Below are 22,093 nucleotides of genomic sequence, written 5' to 3'. Positions count from 1 at the left end.
ATAATCATTTAGCAATTTTAAAAGAAACTTCAGGTAATGTCAAGAGCCAATTTGGTGATTAAAGATTTCAAGATGGAGGTTTTAGATTTGGCCGAAACACTTCAGTGTTATCAGTACACCGTCAGAAACATATTAACGACAACACTGCGGCCGACCAGTTAACAGCCAGTTGTTAACTCTAGGATTAATTCAATATATAAGTAATTGAATTAAGTCCCAATCCGAATGTCCAGTGGAAATCTTTCCCTTCGCAAAATATACGTTTCTGCATTTTCTTGTCAAATTTTGACTGAATCGATCAGTTATTGGCCTAGCTCACTCCAAACACTGCTGTCTGTAGTAACCTGTAGTTTGGTGGTTTCCGTTCATTTTGTCCTTTTCATCCTCACTTGTTCGTTCTATCAGACCCGTCTCGGCTTCTCGCCATCTTCAGGTTTTTTAATTTTGCTTCAAACCCAACATTTAAGCCACCAAATATTCTGGCCGACTAGAGTAGGGGTTGAAAGGGAAGTGCGCTTCGGCGCTTACATAATATCTATACTTAAGCTATAAAATACATTTTCCAAACTGAAAAACGCGAGTTTAAACGGACCACCACTCCATTTGCTTAATACGTAATGCGCGTAAGGCGGTTTTCCAAGGCTACCTGGTTTGAACTCTTCAGTTTTTTTTAAATATCGAACCTCACCTGAAAAGAACCGCGGGCCAGACGAAGCCTAAGTCTTCAAAAATGTAACTCGTTTTTCTTTCGTCACGGTACCGGCCTCGCCAAGCGTCACGGCTGACATTTTTTTGCCCGAATCAATGAAAAGTTTCCAAACTATACCACCGAAAACGAGAAACACAGAAGGGCTCGAGAAATCCCAACTCGAAACGATTTGTTTATTACAAACGATCATTAAAATTTTTCATACTAATTTTAAACATTCAGAAAGAACGTGAAATCAGGGTTTTGTGAAAAATATGAAAATCTGTGCAATAATTCACCTCCGAGGGTGTGCAATTGTAAAAATCGAGGTAGAACGATGATATCTGGTTTGTAAACGTTTTAAACTGTCAGGGACCTTGTCTCGCGTATTTCCCACGGTTGACCGGCCGGTTGAATATCCATAAAATAGAAACGGAACACGTGTAAATTAATTCGCCAATTAAACGGGCCACCAGCCGGCTTTACACTCTCAAAAACAAATGAATGCCGTTTAACTCTCACATCTGAATTCATCCGGCGTCTCATCTGACTAACATGCCGATCTATGCCGAGTTTTTTACATGGACGTTAAACGGGGAGGATTTAATGTGTGATACATCGACAGTTTTCAAAGCACGTAGCGTTTGGGTTCTGACCCGATAAAACCTTATCCGTCATTTTCTTTTTTACTTTGTTTAATGTTGTGCTGGTTTCAATCCTTTTCTGTTTGTTCAGAATTACAATATGGTCACTGCGCATAGATTTTAAATATAAGGATGTGATGTGACGTTGAAAGAAAAAAAGATTTTTCTGCACCAGTTTTTCCGTGATGTGGAGTTTTTACATAGTTTGGTGATGATGAATATGGTGATGAGGTCACTAGGAGGCGTGGTCTGTGCTCACCAAGCACTGCAGAGTGCGGCCTTCTGGCTTATTTTACCTTCATCGTTACCTAGTCCAGTGCAATCGACTCAATCATTCTTCTCAGAATCAGTATTATGTCATTGACTGTTGCTGCTACAATTTCATTCCCAAGGTTTTTTCTGTAAGCTAGGTTATGTTTCCATTGAGCACTTGCTTCACATAGTCTGGAACTTGGTTCAGCCCAAACTAAGTAAGAGCAGTGCTTTCCAGTGTTTTTTCAATATAAATAAAAATTAGAAAATCCAATTTAGATGTAAAACATTTGAAACAATTTTTCCATTCACTCCTTTCTTTGTTGGGCAACACCATGGGCAACAACGTTTCCGTGATGTGGAGCTGTTCATATTCTGGTGCTTAGTTCTGACTTAGTTCAGTTCAACTAAGATAGAGAAGTGCTTTTAAGTGTTTGTCCGATATAAATAGAAACTACAAAATTCGATTAAAATGTAAACATTTGAAACTTTTTTCCATCCACTCCTTTGTTTGGGCAACACTGTGGGCAATACTGCTTCTAGGACGTGGATTATTATTTAGTTTGGTGCTTAGTTCTTATTTAGTTTAGTCCGACTAAGATAAAGAGGTGCTTTCAAGTGTTTGTCCGATTTAAATGGAAACTACAAAATCCGATTAAGACGTAAACATTTGAAACTTTCTTTCCATCCACTCCTTTGTTTGGGCAACTGTGGGCAATACTGCTTCTAGGATGTCGGGTTGTTCCTTAGTTTAGTCCTTAGTTCTGTCCGACTAAATTAGAGTAGTGCTTTCCAGTGTTTTTGCAATATACATAGAAACTACAAAATCCAATTTAGATGTAAAACATTTGACACTGTTTTTCCTTCCATTCCCTTGTATAGGCAACATGATTCCGAGATGTGGGGACCATTCAGGTATTATAACTTTTTTAGCTTGTTTTGTTTTATGTTTCCCAGTGGGGTCGCAATGTCTTTTAACATTGAGGTTCTTTAGCGTCCGCACCTAGCACGTAGGCCTTATCACACGTTTAGATTCTCAAGTTAGGAGCGACTCACCTCCGCGCACGGAAAATCTGCTTCCGTGAGGTTCGGTGTAAAAGCCCACATCGTCCTGCAGCGTTTTATGAACCCTCGGGGTGTCGGTGTTTTTGAAGAAAAAAGCCCATTTGTGAGTACGTCGGGTTTGAATGAGGGCCGTTGCATCACTCGAACCCGGGTCCTTTATCTTACAGTGATGAGCGCCGTTTCAACTCCTAAACCGTTGCGGCCACCGACGCCACATCGATGCTATTCTTCCTATGACGGAAGTTTTTGCTGAGCCCCACAACTCAACTCCAAAAGTCCAGGTCTATTTTGTCTTTTTAGTTTAGTGTGTGTATGTATATATGTTAAGGTAAAACCTCTCTAGAAATAGAACCTGCCTGACAGGCAGTATGTAAATTAAAATTTAAACTCTTACTAGTATTTTGTAATGATAAATAGATAGATATAGTTTATTTTCAAAATGAAAGAAATTTAGAGTTAAGCCATAGTATTATTATGGCATGGTATTAAGACCGTCAGCCAAAAACTAGTATTTTGTAATGATTATGAAGCCATAAATGTATCAACTGACTGTCTGAATAATGAAAAGTTTAGATGGGCCGAATATATTTCGAACAGGATATAAATTAGGAACTCAGTTTAATTGGATTTGCCACGGGTCGTGGATTGGTGATATTGGTCAGCAGTTTGATAATTACCGATCCTTCCTCTGGTCGTACACACTCGTTCGTTTTCTGAAATCCTTTTAATGATAACGGAAACTACGAACCCGTCTATAATATCTACGATTCTATGAATCCGATCGACCGGCTAGTATAATTTCGCTTCTAGCCTTTCCGCCCGACAAAGGGAATTTTGTGCCAAGTCTAAAATTTATGTTCTTTTATAACGGACATTCTCAAGAGGCAGACCGAACCATTTCGCTTTTTTTTTACCGCATAGGGGCGATTTATTGATTTATACGAAGTCTCCTTCTAGAAGATAATCGCATCAAAAATCCACTTTATTGGGAAGCGACGCGGACAATTTTTTTTTCAACTTATCAATGGTTTGTCTTTTGCTATGTATTCTTTATGGCTATTTTCATTCGAAAAGTTGCATTACGTAATAGTTGACCTTTTTTTATCTGAACATAATATTCACCCTAAACATTCCTTTAAACATTTCAAAAACTTGGTTGGTAGCATTGTTGGATAATTTTTTTTCTTAAATAATAACCCTTTATAATAAAGTATAGTGAACATTAACTGTATTTCAATTTAAATATAAAAAGCAAAATAATTCCATTACGTTTTCCACCTCAAAAAGAGATAAAAACAAGAATATTTTTAACAATTGTACAATTTTTTTACCCTTTATAAATTGTGTTTGTGGTGTTCGCGGTTATAAGTTAAAATCTACAACGGACACAGATCGCTGCTTCGTTGAAAAATGACGCAGTCAAATAAAAAACATTCCCTAGAGGGGTGAAAGGCGAAAAAGGGGGGAAATAAAGTTTGGTCGATATAATTAAACCCTACCGTAAAGGCTCAACGTGTAATATGAAAAATTTATCCAGGGGAATTTTTTTTAATATATTTTTTTGCAAAACAAATTTTCACAACCGGCCTCATTCGTATTGATTAACGACAAGGTGTACAGTATAAACCGTTTTATTTATTAAAATTATAAACCTCCGATTGAAATTTTTGTAATATTATTTTTATTGTTTGAAACGGCTTTTATGATGAAGTAATAATGAAGAGAATGAAAGTGTCATATCTTGTATATATCTTGCAAGATCAACGGGATCGTTAAATCTGATAGAATTCACTTCACCTTAGAAGAACCCTAATCTAGTCGGCGTTCTGATTACAATATCCATTCTATCTGCGGTTTTAAATTTAAATTTTATCCTAACCGTTTGAACGCTCATTTGAAAATACTCTGATCACATATTATCTTTGCATAGTGAAATAGAACAGAAAGCTTCTGGTTTTTCTATTTGACGTCAAAGTTGCCTTAAGAACACCATCGGAAACTTGCACACAGTAATCCAGGTCGGGAAAACAAGCAGAACCAATAGATCGGAAACGACAAAACTACAGGTTCATCACCCCACAGGGAAATGAAACAATTTTCTAACAATCTAAACACAAATCAATAAAAATAAATTCTTAAACAGTTGAGGCTGTTTTCCCTCCATCCCTTATTTTCTGTAACACTGTGGGCAGCGCCGATTCCGTGATGTGGGTAGTTCCATAATTTGGTACTTAGTTGTTACGTTGTTCAGTCCGATTAAGAATACTGCTTTAAAGTGTTTTTCCTATATAAATAGAAAATAAAATAAAATCCGATTTAGATTTTAAACAGTACAGAGGGCAACACTGATTCCCGAATGAGGGGTTGTTACATAATTGATCATAATTAAAAATGAAAAATGTAGCCATTTTTAAGTGCTATACCAAACTGTTTACGTCTATAATATATAAGGTTGTGCATTTTTCGACGCCGCATATTTAAAACAATGTACATCATGGTTATATGGAATCTGGTGGAAGTTTTTAAATTTAGTAATAAAAAATATAAATTCACTAATTTCGTGATCCGCTTGACCAATTAATACTTTACAATTAATTAAGGTTTTTAGTTGAGATGAAAAAAAGTTAATGGCACGAGAGGGATTCGAACCCACGACCTTCGGCTAGATACGCCAGATACGCCTGCTCTACCACCTGAGCTATCGTGACCTCGATCCACTCGGACACCAACTTCCCATCTCAACCGCACCTTTTGAATTTTCCCTCCTTTTTGCCATTTTTCAAATGTCGTGTAATCGGATTGGATTCTCGACGACAAATGAAATGGCGACGGAGAGCTTTAGTGAAGTGTACTTCATTTTAATTCATTAAATTCACTAATTTCGTGGTCCGCTTGACCAATTAATACTTTACAATTAATTAAGGTTTTTAGTTGAGATGAAAAAAAGTTAATGGCACGAGAGGGATTCGAACCCACGACCTTCGGCTAGATACGCCGCTGCTCTACCACCTTAATTAATTGTAAAGTATTAATTGGTCAAGCGGACCACGAAATTAGTGAATTTAATGAATTAAAATGAAGTACACTTCACTAAAGCTCTCCGTCGCCATTTCATTTGTCGTCGAGAATCCAATCCGATTACACGACATTTGAAAAATGGCAAAAAGGAGGGAAAATTCAAAAGGTGCGGTTGAGATGGGAAGTTGGTGTCCTAGTGCATCGAGGTCACGATAGCTCAGGTTGGTAGAGCAGCGGCGTATCTAGCCGAAGGTCGTGGGTTCGAATCCCTCTCGTGCCATTAACTTTTTTTCATCTCAACTAAAAACCTTAATTAATTGTAAAAAATATAAAATTTTCCTCATTGTATGTAGAAAAACGCAAAACCTTAACATTCAAATAGATAGATATGGGTGTGTGAAAAAAAACAACAGTCGACACTGTTTTTCCCTCCACTCCCTTGTTTGGGCAACACTGGGGTCAACACTGATTCCAGGATGTTGGGTTTTTACAGAGTTTGGTGGGTGCTTAGTTCTTATTTAGTTCAGTCCGACTAAGTTAGAGTTGTGTTTTCAAGAGTTTTCCCGATATAAATAGAAGCAACAAAAGACAATAGATGTAAAACAGTTTATACTGCTTTCACCCGACCTCTTGTTTCGCTTAATACTGAGCAAACTGATTCCTGGTCGAGTGGTTGTTCACTTGAGTGCGTGCTTAGACAGGCCATGACAGAATAGTGCTTTAAACTGTTATTCCAATGTAGGTAGAAACTATACAATCCGATTTATTGTTTGTTGTTTCGATAGTTGGCACTTTATTTACCTACAGCTCTTGTTTGGGTAGCACTGCGGGCAACACTGATCCCATAAAATGGAATTGTTAAGTTTACTATGTACTTAGTTCAGCCCGTCTGAGTTACGGTAGTTGTTTCAATTGTTTTCCTATGTAAAAAAGAATTAGAAAACCGAGTTAGATGGAAAACAGTTTCCCTCTAACCCTTGTTTGGGCAACACTGTTTTAGAAAATTTTCTCTCAAGCCTATACAAGAACAGATTTTGTTTAGGTGAGAAACATTGCATTTCATTGTACACCATTATGTTTAATTATTTTATGTTTTATTAATAAGTAATGTTTAGAACAAAATCCGTCTATAGTAATTAATTAATGTGTAGAGAATAATATATGTATATGTATATCGAAATACAAGGGTAAATAGAAAACGGCGACAACGAGCGGACCAATAGATATCAAAGCACGACAAGTTGATCACTAGAGTAAAAGGTGTTCCAGTGTCGATCTGCTAGTGATTTCGTAATGGAAAATTGAAAATGACAAAGCTCTCGAAGGCAATACATGAAGCGGACACCGTGCCATGTGATATTTGTGGGAGGAAAAAGTTGGATCGGATTTAAAAGTTGTAAGCGATTCGTTATTAAACTATAATGCCTTAGTAGGGTTAATTTACTTGATACTTTTATACTTTACATTTGTCCTTGTTTTTTAATTCAAGGGTGGACTTTTTTCCAAGTTACGTTCCTACAATAATTTAGCCCCGTGAAATTTATATTGGGCATAATTTCAACTTCTGAACATAAAAATGTTTTCTTGTTTAAAGTCGGTTTTATATTTAAAATTTTTAAGATGTTTGCCCTGTTTCGCTTTAATATACTGGGGTGAGCTGTATCTTTCTATTTGCAGTAGTTACTCGGTAAGATAATTAAAAATTATCACACAATGGTAATGAAAAAGTTCAGAATTTTCAGAAGTTTAAACACTCGGGGGGGGGGGGAGTTTTAATTTTGAAATGTGTCTAGGAAAAGATAATCAATAATTAAAGCATTAACGTGATAAATGTTGCGGTTAAGAAGTTCTAGTTTACAGAGATGAGCTTTTTTTTATTTGATTTAAACACTTTCATACACCACGGAAAGGATTTTACAAAAATTAGCATACGAATGGGACAAAGTTAGAAAATTAAAAAGTTGAGATTGTGTACATTTGGACTTAAAGAACTAGACATAAAGGTATAATTTATTTGTCTAAACCCTAGAATTATCCACTGGATAGAGAATCGATTTTTTGTTAAAAATATAATTTCGAATATACCTGTTGTTTGCTGAAACATAGTTCGTTCAGTTTAGCAATACATTTGGATAATTGAGAAAAAAAATCGTCATCCTCACCCGATTAAAAATTGGCCGTACGAGGTTGAAACTCCTCCATATAGAGAGCGCGTAGGAATGCCACCGGATATAAGAATTGTACATGAGCAAGGCAGCGAGTATCTGGGACCCCTGTTTCGATTCTTGGAGGAAACAAGCTTGTTTTATTGTATATATTAATGCTAGTTTTGTGTTACTAACATATGTTGAGAGTGAATGTATTTATTAGCGTGATTGTGTAGTGTGAGAAGGTCCATAGAGGAGTACTGACCCATCGACCCCCCCCCCATCAATTAGATTAGTTTATATATGTGTAAAGGTTGATGGAGGAATATCGAATCTTCCACCACCCTAACTGAATGAATGGTATGTAAATAGGAAAAAAATGTATTTAAGAGTGAGTTTAAATGGGTTTGGATTTAAGAAATGATTGTGTTGGGTGACAAATAAACTAGCTGTTGATAGTCCCTGGAGGCGATATCTACCTAACGTGGCACCATATACAAAAAGGGAGACTAATACATCAATTACCCCGCCCCTATCTGATATTAGGAGATTTCATCTCCCACAATACCATATGGAGTCGGAAGCGACAGACTCCAGGGGCGGACTTATACAAGATGTAATAAATGATTACGGTGCTGCTTAACAATGTATGTAAGTATTCACACCGGGAGGTTCAGCGCGATAGACCTTAGTTTCGCCTCTCCGTCAATTACCGCTAGCCTCACATGGAACACGTTAAACGACGAATATCATAGCGATCACACTCCGATTATCATTGAAACCTCCGTTAATAAGACGCTTTATATCCCTTCTGTCAAATATATATCAGACAAAGATGGGAATGTAGAACGGGACGAAACCCCATTCGTCGAAGAGAGTGCCGTGGTTGGCCGAAGGCGGCAAACAAGAAAAAGGATAAGTAGCTAAAGAAGTTGAAACGAAGTCTCACCTCGGCCGACTTAGATTTGACAATAAAAAGATCAAAAGAACGAAGGCTATTGACTCAGCAGAAAAAGAAAAGTATGGAAGAATATTTATCGGGGCTACTTAAGGAAAGACGATCGTTACAGATATGGGAAAAAGTAAAAGTGATTACGGGGAAGACACAAAAATAACAATATCAGCACTAAAAGTGACTGGTAGAATCCCCACGTAAGGAGGTGGCCGATGCGCTCGCTAAATAATACGAAGATGTCTGTAGGTATCGGTCAACACCGAAAGGTTCCGAACAGAACAGCTTGCACTGGACTTTTCCATCGATAACGAGGATGAATACAACCGTCCAATAACGATGGCTGAACTAGAAGAAACTTTAGTCGGTCTAAAAGATAAAGCTCCTGGTAGCTAACGCGATGCTTCGCCATTTCACACAGGTGGACTCTAATGTATTTAATTCTAATGTGGCGCCGGAAAATACCCGGAGCAATGGAAAGAAGCCATCATAGTACCGTTCGCTAAAAATTGTCACTCCCTTCCATCGCCAGCGTGTACACGGCGGAACTAAACGCCATATCACTCGCACTAAGCATCATAAAAAGTAAATCTCATAAATCATTTTTATTATATACCGACTCGCTCAATGCTGTCCAGAAGATAAGGAGAGAGCCTCCGTGGACCCTCTAGTAAACAAAATAAAAGAATAATTAAAAGGGATCGATGCAGTTGTCATGGGTTCTCGGCCACAGAGGGATAATTGGAAAGGAAGAAGCAGACAGGGCGGGCAAAGAGGCCGCCGTAAGGCCCCATGGTGCTTTCCATCTGTACGCCCAGCATATTTAAGGCTAGTTTCTAATACTTTAAAAGAAGAATGGAGAAACCACTGGGCTTGTAAAAATAGAAATAACCATGCCAAACTTAGGCAGGTTAAAAAACAGACATACGTCCCTGGTCAACTGAGGACGGCTCGAAAAGGCCATGCTGACAAGACCGCATAGGTCCAGCAAGAATAACTCAAGGGCACCTTTTGGCCGGAAAGCTACCGTGTATTTATTATGCAAGGATAAAAGAAAGGGTCGAGCTCTTTTCAATTGTAGAAGGCTTGACGTATTAGAAAATATTTTGGCGTATCATCGGACCCGTGCTTAGTCATGGGGCACGGCAGCGGGCACAGATCGCTGTTCAGGTACCTCAGGGCAATAGGGGGATTTTTAAATCTATAGTGTTTATGTATGTTTGTGTTGACTTTATTTTAATTTATTGGAATGAATGTAATTTATCAGCGTGAAAGGTGGAGTTGTTAACCCCGCCCGGAGGAATATCGAGTACTCGGGGGGAGTGCATATGACCAGAATTCTGTTTATGGTGATGTCTATTATGTATTGTGCGTTTGGTCTCTATCATGAAGTTGACAACCTGAGGTACAAACGAGAGGCTAGCAAATATACACTGCTCCACAAGAAAATGGCGTACTATGAAATTTTGATTTCTTTTTTAATTTGACAATGTTTTGGCCATATTTTTTGTTTTATTACATTAAAAATGATTTAATAATTATAATTAAACGGAAAGTATTTGTTTTTGTCGCCGATAGTGAGGCAAAACCGCTTAATTCATAATTTGATTTAATATCTCCACAATGTCAATCATCAACAAGGGCATTTAATCCTTTAAGAATGTCTTCATTCATTATTGTGCTGGTGGCACAAAACAAAACTATTACAAAAATATGCAAAATCAGAGAAAAAGTTGCCTGTGCCATTGCACTCGTTAAGGATGGAAGAAATGAGCGTTACGCTGCAAGAGTTTTAGATATGCCTAAAACGACGGTTGTCGGGTTTTTAATGGTACCAGGAGATTGCAAGGTGTACCCGGAGACCAGGATTGGGACGCCCAAGCCCCTAAGAGCACAAGGACGAGCTGGTGACCGATTAATCGGATTTCACACTCTGAGACATCGGTTTTACATTGCTTCTGAAACGTCTCATTGACTTCCAACTGTGCCGATGTGTCCGTTAGCGCTGAAACAGTAAGAAGGAAACTTGCCGAAGTGAGTCTACTGAGTTCAAATGGCTTCCACATCCCTAGGAAGGAAAAGTGAAATTCTTTTGAAAGCAAAAACGGAATTACACATTTTTAATAGGCCGTCACTTAATACAAAAATCTACGAATTAAATAGAAATTCTTGAGGAATGTGTGATGCCTTTTGCTCCGTTTATTGGCGAGCAATTTTTGTTTATGCAAGATAATGCAACCAACAATAACCAACTGTCGCCACCAGTGTTATGCAGTATCTTTAACATTTGCATCAAGACTGCCAGTCCGTATTCCTGATTTGAACCACATTGAGTACTTTTGGGACAAGCTCGGACGTTCGGTAAAACGAAGAAATAACCCAACTACAGCCTTAGCTGAGCTGAAAGTATGTTGAGATTTGGGATGACATTACTCAAAAAGTGGTAAAATTGGGAGCGTGCTGAGAAGTTTAAAGTGTGTAATGAGAGCAAGATGAGGTAATTCACCCTATTAAAAATTAATAAGTTTGTTTTATAATATTTTATGTTCATACACAAAAATAATTTTTTCAATTAATTTTTTGGCTTTTGAGAGATATTTTTTTAATATTATTTAAAAGGAAGTACATAAAAAAATATCAAAATTTCAAAGTGCACCACTTTTTTTGTCGAGCAGTGGACAGCAGGATATCGACATAGAATACGTAAAAAGCAGAGTCAGGAGGTCTTGATATGTATCAACACCTTCAAATGGCCGCAGTTTAAAACAAAATGCGTGTGAAAGACCAGGAAAAGACGTACAAACTTGCAGGTGGCCTGTTTTAAATAAGGACCAATTAATTATAAATTATAATGTAATGTATTAATATGTGTGGGTTCGATTCCCACCGCCGCCTCTGGCCCTTTTTCATGCTCCCCCCCCCCCAACTATATATTATGAAACAATCAACGGAATCGTATTCTGGCTAATATGCAAGTTCATGATGTCATTAAATAATGATAAAGTTGGAGGCTCATGAGCCGTCAAACAGCTCAGGTCAACGCCGGCCCTCTGCGTGTTTTCCTTCTCTTTCTGGTCTTTCACGCTCATTTCGTTTTAAACTGCAGCCATTTGAACGTCTCGATCTGGTTATGACTCTCTGCTTTTATATATACACTACGTCGATATCATCTCTATATTCCTCGGGAGCAAGGTTGAACCCACTCCATTCTCGCTAATAGCTTACGTTTACTCTCCAGACGTCACACACTCACCCCAGAGTGAGTACATTCCTCGGCGCGAGGTTGAACCCACTCCATTCTCGCTAATAGCTTACGTTTACTCTCCAGACGTCACACACTCACCCCACTTTCATTTTATTTTTATTTTCTGTGCTAAAACAGGATGTTTATCAATACATTACATTATAATTTACAATTGATTAATTTTTTGTAATATTTTATTCCTAATGGTTCATCCAATGGGTAGCTTGGTGGTTGTTCACAGGATAGAAGAAACTTTATTATTTAGTTTTATTCCTTCCTTATTCGAAACTTACAAATCTGGTTCATTAACCTGAACACAAAAAAGGTAGTACGAATCAAAAAGGAAAATTATGGTTTAACACCCATTATCGCCAGTTGCGAAAGAAAAAGTTTGTTTATTAGAGTTTTGGGCTATGTTTACAAGATTACTCACTGACCATCGATCAGTCTGCTTTAATTGAGCGTTTTGTACGAATTCGTTTCTGTTAAGACAAATTGTCTTTTTATCTTGTCTCCCTAGACCCTCGCTAACTTTGAAGTTTGCAAACCACCCACGCTCAAGCCTGTAATATTTCATAGTTGTGTTTTTTGTGTTTTATTTTCGTTAAAGTAATCATTAAAGGATGGAATGGAATGAATTAACGATTTTTATAAAAGGCGCAATGGAGTAAATAATTTAATTAAAAATTTGTGAGAAAAGTTTTTTCCTCGTTCATTTCCTGTTGAGTTCTAATTTTCTTTTAGAATACGGTTCAGTAAGAAACAACTATTTTTAAGAAAAACCGGCATTTAAAAAGTGTTGCGATGTCTTGAATTAACTACTTGTGTAGGCTCTCTTTTTATTGCTTCACTGCGTGTTAATTCGTTCTTTGTCGGAAAAATGTGTAATTTAAAATAATAAATCAAGAGAACATGAACTTGCTAGAAGATTGCATAAAAGTGCATTAAACTCAATTTCATTTGAGTACTGTTTTTTTGAAAAACTCTCTGAGTTGGACTTTTCGTTGTTTTGAGCAGTTTTGAACAGGACACAAAAGTTTGCTTGTTTTTTTCGTCGACAAAAGCTCGTTTTAGCCCTTTCTCATCGTCCCATCGCACCGGTGATCAGGAGAAAATGGGAGACTGCAGAGCTGGCCCGACTGAAAACCGAAAAAATACCGCTCCTACTTCCATCTCCTTAAGTTGACTTACTAGGAGAAATATCGTCCTGGTTTAAGACGGTAGGAGTCCTAGAATTGGAGAGAAGATTACATTAAGATTAATAAATACGTTTCCGTTTCCAAAACAAAAATAGAAAAAACTCGGCGTAAATTTCCCGACCGCCTTCGTAAGTAAACGTGAGGAATAAACGCCCATTTGGATTAGGCGTACAAAGCAAGAAAGGAGCTCGCTCTCTCACCTCTTCAATCAGTTATGAACTCCTTTTACACGAGGGGCAGAGGCTGCCTAGTTCACCCCATGTGACTTATTAACTAAGTTGTTTATCGACACTTAAGTCAAACAAACATTATTGCCAAACTTGTTTTTTTTTCTCAAATTATGAAAACATTTTATTTGGATGGCAATAAAGAGGCGTGATACCACGCTATTTTAAATTTTTACCTCATTGGTAAACGATTTGTCAGTTTATTCAGTTAAATCGTGAAATTCTATCCTGTAGCCTGCGTTGTGGTAAAAGGGACACACTGAAGAATGCGAAATGCAGGAAAAAAATCTTTGAAACTAATGATCAAGAAAACTTACTAATTTCATTACAATTGAGAATTTCCTGAATAATTAATTGTTTGAGGCCCTCCTAGCTTCGTATAAATCCGGCACAATTTGACTGCTGTTGCGAACCCTCCTTCAAAATAATAATAAGTTGTACAAGTTACAAATAATAATACGTAAATTAACAGTTCGATTTTAGAATTACTAATCTTACTTTTTTTTAAATATATATAAAACTTATTATTGAGACTTTTTTTAGTGTCTTTATCAATGAAGCCCGTGATATGCGTCTGTGTTGTGTTGTATGTTGTTTTCTTCGTGTGAGCCTGAGTGTTTGCTTTGCAGTTGATTGTATTTATGTTTCTCTCCCTTTTTCTGAGTTTTCCCCTATTATTTGTTTCTGTTCGTCGGTTTTTTTTCTCTTGGGGTGTGCATCTTTTTCCTTCTTTCAGCCTGTCTCTCTCCCTCACTCTCTCTCCTTTCTCTCCCTCTCTTTCTCCTTTCTCTCTCCTCTCTCACTCTCTCTCTCACTCACTCACTCATTCTCTCTCTCTCTCACACTCACTCACTCTCTCTCTCACTCTCTCTCTCTCTCTCTCTCTCTCTCTCTCTCTCTCTCCTCCCTATTCTATCTATCTCTTTTCCACTGAAACCAGAACTAGGTGAACTACTTTTTGTGCTAAAATTGTAACTGGAAAAATGGCTTTTGAAAGAAAAACTCAAGCACTGGACAAAAGCAACAAGGTAGGCAAGCTAAGAGATTCATAAATCTCTCACAAGTGAAGGCGAAGGAACTTTCTCAGCAGACGAGAGTTGAGGAAAATTTTAGTCCTCTATACCGACCACTGTCCTCTTGTTTACCAACTAAAGCAGATGGGCTAACTCAAAACTAAAACATGCCGATTCTCTCAGGGGAAACCAGAACCGATTAGCCCTGTTAAGACTCTACTTTCTGGCAGGTTGCTCAATTCAGGGTGACATTCGTCTGTTACAACTCAGTTATTTTACTCTCCCAAGAAGTTGTTAGTTTTTAAATAGCTCATCGTCTCAGTGCCTGGTACACCAGGCAGGCATTAGTTTACTTGGTCTGCCCAGAATTTTTAACTTCTTTCAAAATTACTTTGTTCCACTGGACATTTTTTTGTTTTTTAATATATAATATGTTAAATTATGGGCTGAAGGAGAAGCAACATTTAATATAGTGAGGTTTTTTAATTTTACCACTTGTATGGGTAAAAAGAACACGAAGATTTATAAGAAAAAAATTTGAATAAGATAGACCCAAACGATGGTGAAATTCTGATAGACCAAAACAGCACGAATAGGCAGACCATAATGATCAGATGGGACCAATCAACAGGTTTATATGACATTTACTTCGAACTTCATTTAAGCCCAATTACATAATTTTCAATTTGATAGTTATTGATCGTTTTGGTTATATACTTCTTATACTCGATGGGTTGGCCAGTTAGGTGTGTTTCAGCATTTCACCGTCTTCAATCTGTCTGTCCCTTTAGCACTTAAAATGTTTATGATTATGTATTTTTAATAATGTTCTTGCAGAAATGACGGTTGTAATTATATTTATAGACATATTCAAAATTAATTATCTTTAAAGATTTTTTTCTTTTGTTCATATTGTTTCATTGTGTTTGTTGTAGGCTCTCGAGATAGGACTGAGCAAGCCATTTCAAAAATTCAACAGTAAACTTATCGATTCCAAGTTCCCTGGATGTGAACATCTAGAGTATATGAGCGACGAGTATTGGGGTTGCTGTGCGATGCATTTGACAACCAACCTCCATCACCAAGTCGGCACGTGCAAAATGGGCCCGAACAACGATCCAGATGCTGTCGTGGATCCTCAACTGAGAGTGTATGGTGTGCAAGGACTGAGAGTGGTCGATGGATCAATCATGCCTGTGATTCCAGCTTCTCATACGCATGCAGTTATTTATATGATAGCTGAAAAAGCGTCAGATATGATCAAACAAGCTTGGAGGGGGAAATAGATTTTCTGATTGTACAATTAAACACATTTTTAAGTGTTTAATGAGACAAATATTAACCAAAGCCATTTACTTTTTTCTTTAAAGTTATATTTGTAAATATTTAGTTTTTGTTAGAAAATATATACTATGTGGATGTGTTACCATATTTTAAGGTATTAAAGAAAGTTAAGTTATTTTAATAGTTATGTTTTTAGACAGTTTAGAAAGTGTACTGAAATATTCCAAATGTTTACATTTGTTATAAGAATAATATTTTTAAAAATTTGTTGCAAGGTAAGAAGATAGCAAAATAAATTTTACAATCTTAGCAGTTTGTATATTCCTTAGACTTTATAAAAACATTGAATAGACTTAAACATGTAATTTTTTTCTTACTGATCTTGGTCTGTCTAGCCTTGCTCGGTTCGTTTGTCAAACGCGTTTTGGCATTTCACCGTCTTCACTGTTGGGTCTTGACCAAGGTAATGACCATACAGGATCAACACTCAACCATATCACCTTTAGACCATTGAGGTAATTAACTTGTAGTTTGTTGCACTCCGAGGGTTAATATGACCTCTGCTGTTGCAAATCATTGTTTAAAAAATTGAAAATAAATAGTGTTCTTAGGCCTCGTAAAGTTTCTTGTGGATCGGTGGAATCTTTCAATGTTATCACTATTTTTGTGATTTTCAAGAAAAAAAAATCCAAGCAGTGGAGATAAGTTACTAAAACACCTAAATCCAATGTGACAGCTTAGCCTAAAGGAAGGCCTTGGTAACTATGGCAGGAAGAATGGGAAGCGACTTCCAATGTCAAACTTAGGAGACAAAAGGCTGCATAAAACCTTGGGCCATATCTCTTAGGGGTTCCAGGCAAGACGAAGAAATTGTCATTGCTAGGCTAACTCATTCTTATCTCATGGTAAAAAAAGATACTCTGCTTTGTTTGTGATGTTTGTAGGGAAAGGATAACAGTTAATTATATTTTGACAAATTGCAAAAAATATGAAAGAGCGAGACATTAGTGGGAAATTCCAACCCACAACAAAGACTCTGTGATGGCCCTGATCAAATAGATAAATTACTAAATTTCCTTTAAAANACTAATTTCTGGAATATGAAAATAAAATAATAAAAATAATTTAATACAACATGAATAGTTATTTTATTCAATAATCCGTATTTTACTCAGAGGTTGGCTGTTGTCGGGGGCTGAAGCCTGGGTGCCCATCCTGTGGTGGTCTGATGTGCAGGGTGGGGTACGCTAGGATCCTCGGGTCATTATGAGATCATCAGAATGAGGAGGTGTGTGGTCAGCCCCACACACCTGCACACACCTATTCTGAATGATCTGTCCTAAACCAAGACTAAAACGAAAGGGTCTAAGGGACAAATGTATCTTCCGGGGCCCAGGTTTCCTCTGCTGGCAGGTTCTTGGACTGCGACCTACACACTTCCCAGCCGGAAAGCTTTTTATGGCTGAAAATGACAAAGCTGTTGGTCACTTTTATAATCTATTTTTTAAAAAATATTATGGAAGGAAAACGATGTAATACATTATTAATAAGCCATTTATGTTTAGTGGGCTAATTGACCATATTAATTATTAGAAATAATTAACCAATTAATTAATAATTATTAATTGTTAATAAATCGATGGTCGTGGGTTAAAATCCCGCTCGTGACACTAACTTTTTCATCTCAACCAAGACCTTACATAAAAAGAATAATTCATTGAAATTATTAATAAGCTTGAGAAAATGCCAGTTCACGAAAATACTTTTTGAAACTAACTAATAAAATTCATTATTTAATTAAGTTTAATTAAAGTAAAAAAGAATGTTTTGGCAGCACTGCTTCTATTTGTAATTTGTAAAACGAAACCTACCGAATCTGTTACCTTCAACCAATCTTAGTTCATTTGTTTTTGTTTGTCATGAGCCTTTCACATTAATTTTCAAGCGAGTGGATAAAAGGTAAACTATTTATTATGAGAACTAATGAAAATATGTAAATTGGTAGTTAAAACCATTTTGTCCTGCCTATTATCCTCGATGACGAAATTCGTCTGACAGTTCAACACATCTTGGAAGAATATATTTATTGCTCAAAACTGTTTTACTTGTTAAGCCTTTTCTGTGTCGATACTACTTAGGTTTCAAGGAAGAGACTGACAAGAAAAGACACTGACTCCTTCCATTTTTGCCTAATTTTGTACATGTCAAATGTGAATATTGTACAGAAGCGTCTTATTGGTTTGGTATGGCTATGATTATTGCAGGCTCATATGCACATTAAGTATAATAAGCCCAATAAAAAGCAAACATGGCATTTACACTGCCTGCGGTGCTGAAGGAAATGCTGATTTCAATGCAATTCGTAGTGTTTGGGTGTTTCCACTGCCCGATGCGATATGATTGGGTGTTTCACACATATTAATAATTAACTTTTCAACGTCCGTTTTATTTATGTACGATAAAAAAAAGCTACAGATTACATGAAACCCTAAATTTTACTCAATTATATCAATCGCATGGAATCCCTGACAGATCCTTCCTTAGTGATTTCAGCTTTTACTCGCCCATGGCCATTACTTTCAATTTTCAGGTAATTGGGATCTTGTTCTTAAAATCTTCCCTAGACCTTGTTTAAAGTAAAGAGGTTTTTTGTTTTTGTATATAATGATTGAAATATTTCAACAGGGCTTTCCTTACTGTTTACTCCATTATAACAAAATTTAATGTAAGATTTCCTCCTGTAGTCTGCTGGGTGATGAATCTGTAATTTTACCCTTACTGATCCTCTTGGTTGGTCTGTCAGATGCCTTTCAGCATTTTGCCATCTTCAGTGTGCCAGACACATTATCGTTGAACTCGTGCTGAAATAAGGGCCACTTATTGGGTCTTTTCTCACTGAAAATGGAGCAATGCTGAAACGTATTTGAATAATTCAAAAAACCCACGAGTGAGGACAGACTCAAACCCAATGCCGGTTCAGCATGACATTAATAATTGTCAAACACAAACCACGAAATGGATAAACAGACCGAGATTATCAATAAGCTCCAAATTTCAAAATCCTAACATACTTCAATAAGAATGTACAGTGGCATATTAAAATTTTGAATTAGTACTATTTAAAATTAATGTACTTAAGGTGATGATTTTTACTGCTACTTTTTACTACTCTCAACAACGTGATCTTAGTCAGATATTTGGGAAACTTTTTTTTAATGTTTATGTTAGCGATTAAAGCTTACACTTATGAGAAATTTAGCCACCATCAGTAATTGAGGGGCGACCCAATCCTAGCTCATCTAATTGTCCACAGATTTAAAACATCGACATAGCAAGCCAAGTTCCATCTCAGGAAATTTCAGCTGTATGTAGTGCAAACTGCAGGAGCTGTTTATCAATATTCAATTTATGACATATTTATGTATGACCTGCATGTTTAATGTATAAAATAATCTTGTACACACATTTAGGACAACAGGGGATTGCAGTCATCGAGTAGTTAGGGCGTACGAGTAGTATTTGCCATGCTAGCGGTTCTTTGTTTGAACCCCGTCATAACCCTTGTAATTTTAAATTAATAGTAATATGAAAAAAGTATTGTAAAGTGGTTTGACCCCCTTGTCTGCAACACCCAATAGGTTGGACGTTAAGCTCTTTTGTATGACAATAATACTTATTGATACGGGATTAAGCATCAAACAACATTAGCTCTATTAAAGGTAATTTTTTTCCTAATTGTCTGTGATAATTTCAAAACTTGAAAAAAGCCAATAGCTTATGATTTTTGAGACATTATATGAAACTTAATTTATCGTTCTTTATCTTGTTAATTAACGTTCAATAAGTCTGACCTGAGATAGATCATAATGGGAATGAAAATTGTCTTTACATATTTAAAAAAACCGGTTTATTTATTTTTCAATCTTGGGTTCTTTATGTCAATATTTTGACAGTCCAAGGACTATTATCATTTTGTTGTTTCTTTAATTGTAACATTTATTTATCTATTAATTAGAGTTAAGTTAGTCAACGGGAAGCAGCTCCAGGTTCCCCCATTCAAAAACTATTTTAACAAGAATATCAATGAAGAGACAGAAAAATCTTCATCAAAATCTACAATATATACCACTGACAACCTTATACCTGGAGCAGCTTTATTTTTACTTACTCTGTAACTGAAAATTGCCAATTCTAACCCTAGTACAAAAATTGTTTCTTTTCAGAAAATAGAAAAGTGATGCCAATTCTGATATGATATCTGCCGATTCTGATAAGAAGAAATAGCAGGAGTATCATGTCCCTAAAATTTAACCCGACTTTAAAAACCATAAGGTTTTTAATATCGGAACTGAGGAAAGTAAGCACTGCAAAGAAGCTAAGAGAGCACAATTTGGTCACCTACTTATTTAGCCAAGCAAGGCGATTCCAAGTCACCGAGTTGCAAGAATGTAGAGCGAAGGATGAAATGAAATTTTTACTAGATTCTTATGCCAATTATCTACACAGCCAGAGAAAATACGGCGAGCTTCTTAAGATCTACGGCCAAAACGGAGAACGTACTGTTACAGACACTGCCAGTATGTTGGGATTTAAACTTCCCCAGGACCCAAAATGAGTTTAGTGTTGTTTCTGGTTAATTTTTTAATACATTTAGTCATTTGTAATTATGAAAATTTTTGTGAAAAAAATTATTTCAAAGTCAACGGCATGTCTGATTGTCATCCACTATTAACATGTGCTGATTTACCTCAAATTACTTTAAACAAAACTATTGGTTATGGAGCTGTTAAACATGTTTTTCTCGCTAATTGGGGCAATGTTCAATTGGCTTATTCTATATTAAAAAACAAAACATACTCTCAAGATTTTAATGAAGGATTGAAAATGCTAAAAATGTTAAACCCCAGTAAATTCCTTGTACAGCTTGTGGGGTACTGCGAGCGGGAAAATATAATTTTAACAGAATACCATCCTTACAATAACGCCAACAATATCCTTTATTTATTGGAAAACAGAACTGATAGAACACGTTTAGGGTTACAGTTGTGTTTAAACTATGCACAAATACTAAATTATTTACACAATAGCCCAGTGGGAATCAGAGTGAATTGCGATTCAAACGGAATGAAAAAGCTCTTAAGTCAATTTCTAATCAAGTCCGATATTTCATTGATTCTCAACGACTTGGATGCATTGCCAGAAATCACCAATAAATCGGTGAACTGCGGTCATGAAATATTGTCTGACCAAAATACCAATTCAAGGCGTAAATCGAAAAGTTTATTTGAGTACACCGATAAATCAGACGTGTATAAGTTTCCAAATGTTTGCGAATATTTTTTCAAAGGAAGTATTGAATTTAATAGTTTACAGTATTCGTTTTATAGCATTCATAAGAAATGTAAAAATCAAGATGCAAGCAAAAGGCCAACTTCTTCAGACCTAATGGCACATTTCAAAAGTTTGTTATAAACTTGTTAGTAAGCAAAATATATTGTTTGTTAATTATTCTTGTATGTATTGTTATAACTACCTCTCTCCCTAGAAACTAGATAACATAATATAAAAACCATAAATATTAATTAATTAATGGGTAATGTAAGGTGGTGGAGGATGCAGTGGCCGAGTAGTTAGGGCATCCAACTTGTATTTGCCACGCAAGTGGTTCTGGGTTCAAATCCCTGCCTTCAATGAAAAAAGTCTTGGATAATAAGCCCTCCTGTACAGAAGAAATTTATTTATTTAATTAATTTTTTAAATTTATGTTTTTAATGAGAACCACAGTGGCCGATGAGTGGGTTTTAGGTATCTTTGTTGGTCATAGAACACATGGTTGTCGGTTCAATTCCCATTGTAGGTTACTTTACTTATTTATTTTTTAATGCCTCATCCACAACACCTGAAGAGAGTTGGATGTTCATCTTTTTTTGACAATTTAATCTGCCTAGCGTTGAGATGATGAATCAAGGCCAGGACCGTGTGTATGCTGTTGGTAGTGGTCTATGACCAAGAGAACTGTTGGCTGAGGTCCGGGGGCCATGAGTTGGTTGACTCTGCAGCGGTTGAAGGGACTCGGGTGCAGCAGTTGACCAGTATAGCCAAGTCGGCTGTGTTCAGAAGGCGGGTACTCTTGCTGTTGTCGATGTTGGTGTTCCATTAGTGATTGGGGAGAGCTCGTCGGGTAAACGAGTCTCGAGGTGTGAAGTGAGATCTCGTCGAATAGACGAGTCTCGAGGTGGGAAGTGAGATCTCGACGGGAAGACGAGTCTCGAGGTGTGAAGTGAGACCTCGTCGGGGAGATGAGTCTGCTGTCAGTGCGGCAGTGCCCCTGCTCTACTCTGATTGGCTGCAGAGTTGAGG

At 36.8% G+C, this 22,093-nt stretch overlaps 2 protein-coding genes across 2 annotated transcripts in view; both read left to right on the top strand.

Annotated features, from left to right (window-relative positions):
• The window catches only part of LOC106664063 (glucose dehydrogenase [FAD, quinone]-like), a 59,436-nt gene extending 43,475 nt beyond the window's left edge, over positions 1–15,961 (top strand). Inside the window, exon 2 of the mRNA XM_014389442.2 lies at positions 15,385–15,961. Coding sequence (XP_014244928.1) covers positions 15,385–15,735 — 351 coding nt within the window. The 3' untranslated portion in view covers positions 15,736–15,961. The remainder of the gene's footprint in view (positions 1–15,384) is intronic.
• A 3,995-nt stretch (positions 15,962–19,956) lies between these two features.
• Positions 19,957–21,243, top strand: LOC106664151 (protein FMC1 homolog). The gene has a single exon (XM_014389601.1). The coding sequence runs from the start codon at positions 20,028–20,030 to the stop codon at positions 20,346–20,348; it is 321 nt and encodes a 106-aa protein (XP_014245087.1). The 5' UTR covers positions 19,957–20,027; the 3' UTR covers positions 20,349–21,243.
• The last annotated feature ends 850 nt before the right edge of the window (positions 21,244–22,093 follow it).

Source organism: Cimex lectularius, unplaced genomic scaffold (genome assembly GCF_000648675.2).
Source record: "Cimex lectularius strain Harlan isolate CLEC.00 unplaced genomic scaffold, Clec_2.1 scaffold378, whole genome shotgun sequence".
NCBI lineage: Eukaryota > Metazoa > Arthropoda > Insecta > Hemiptera > Cimicidae > Cimex > Cimex lectularius.
Note: the sequence above shows the minus strand (reverse complement) of the source record. Positions and strands in the feature narration are given on the sequence as shown.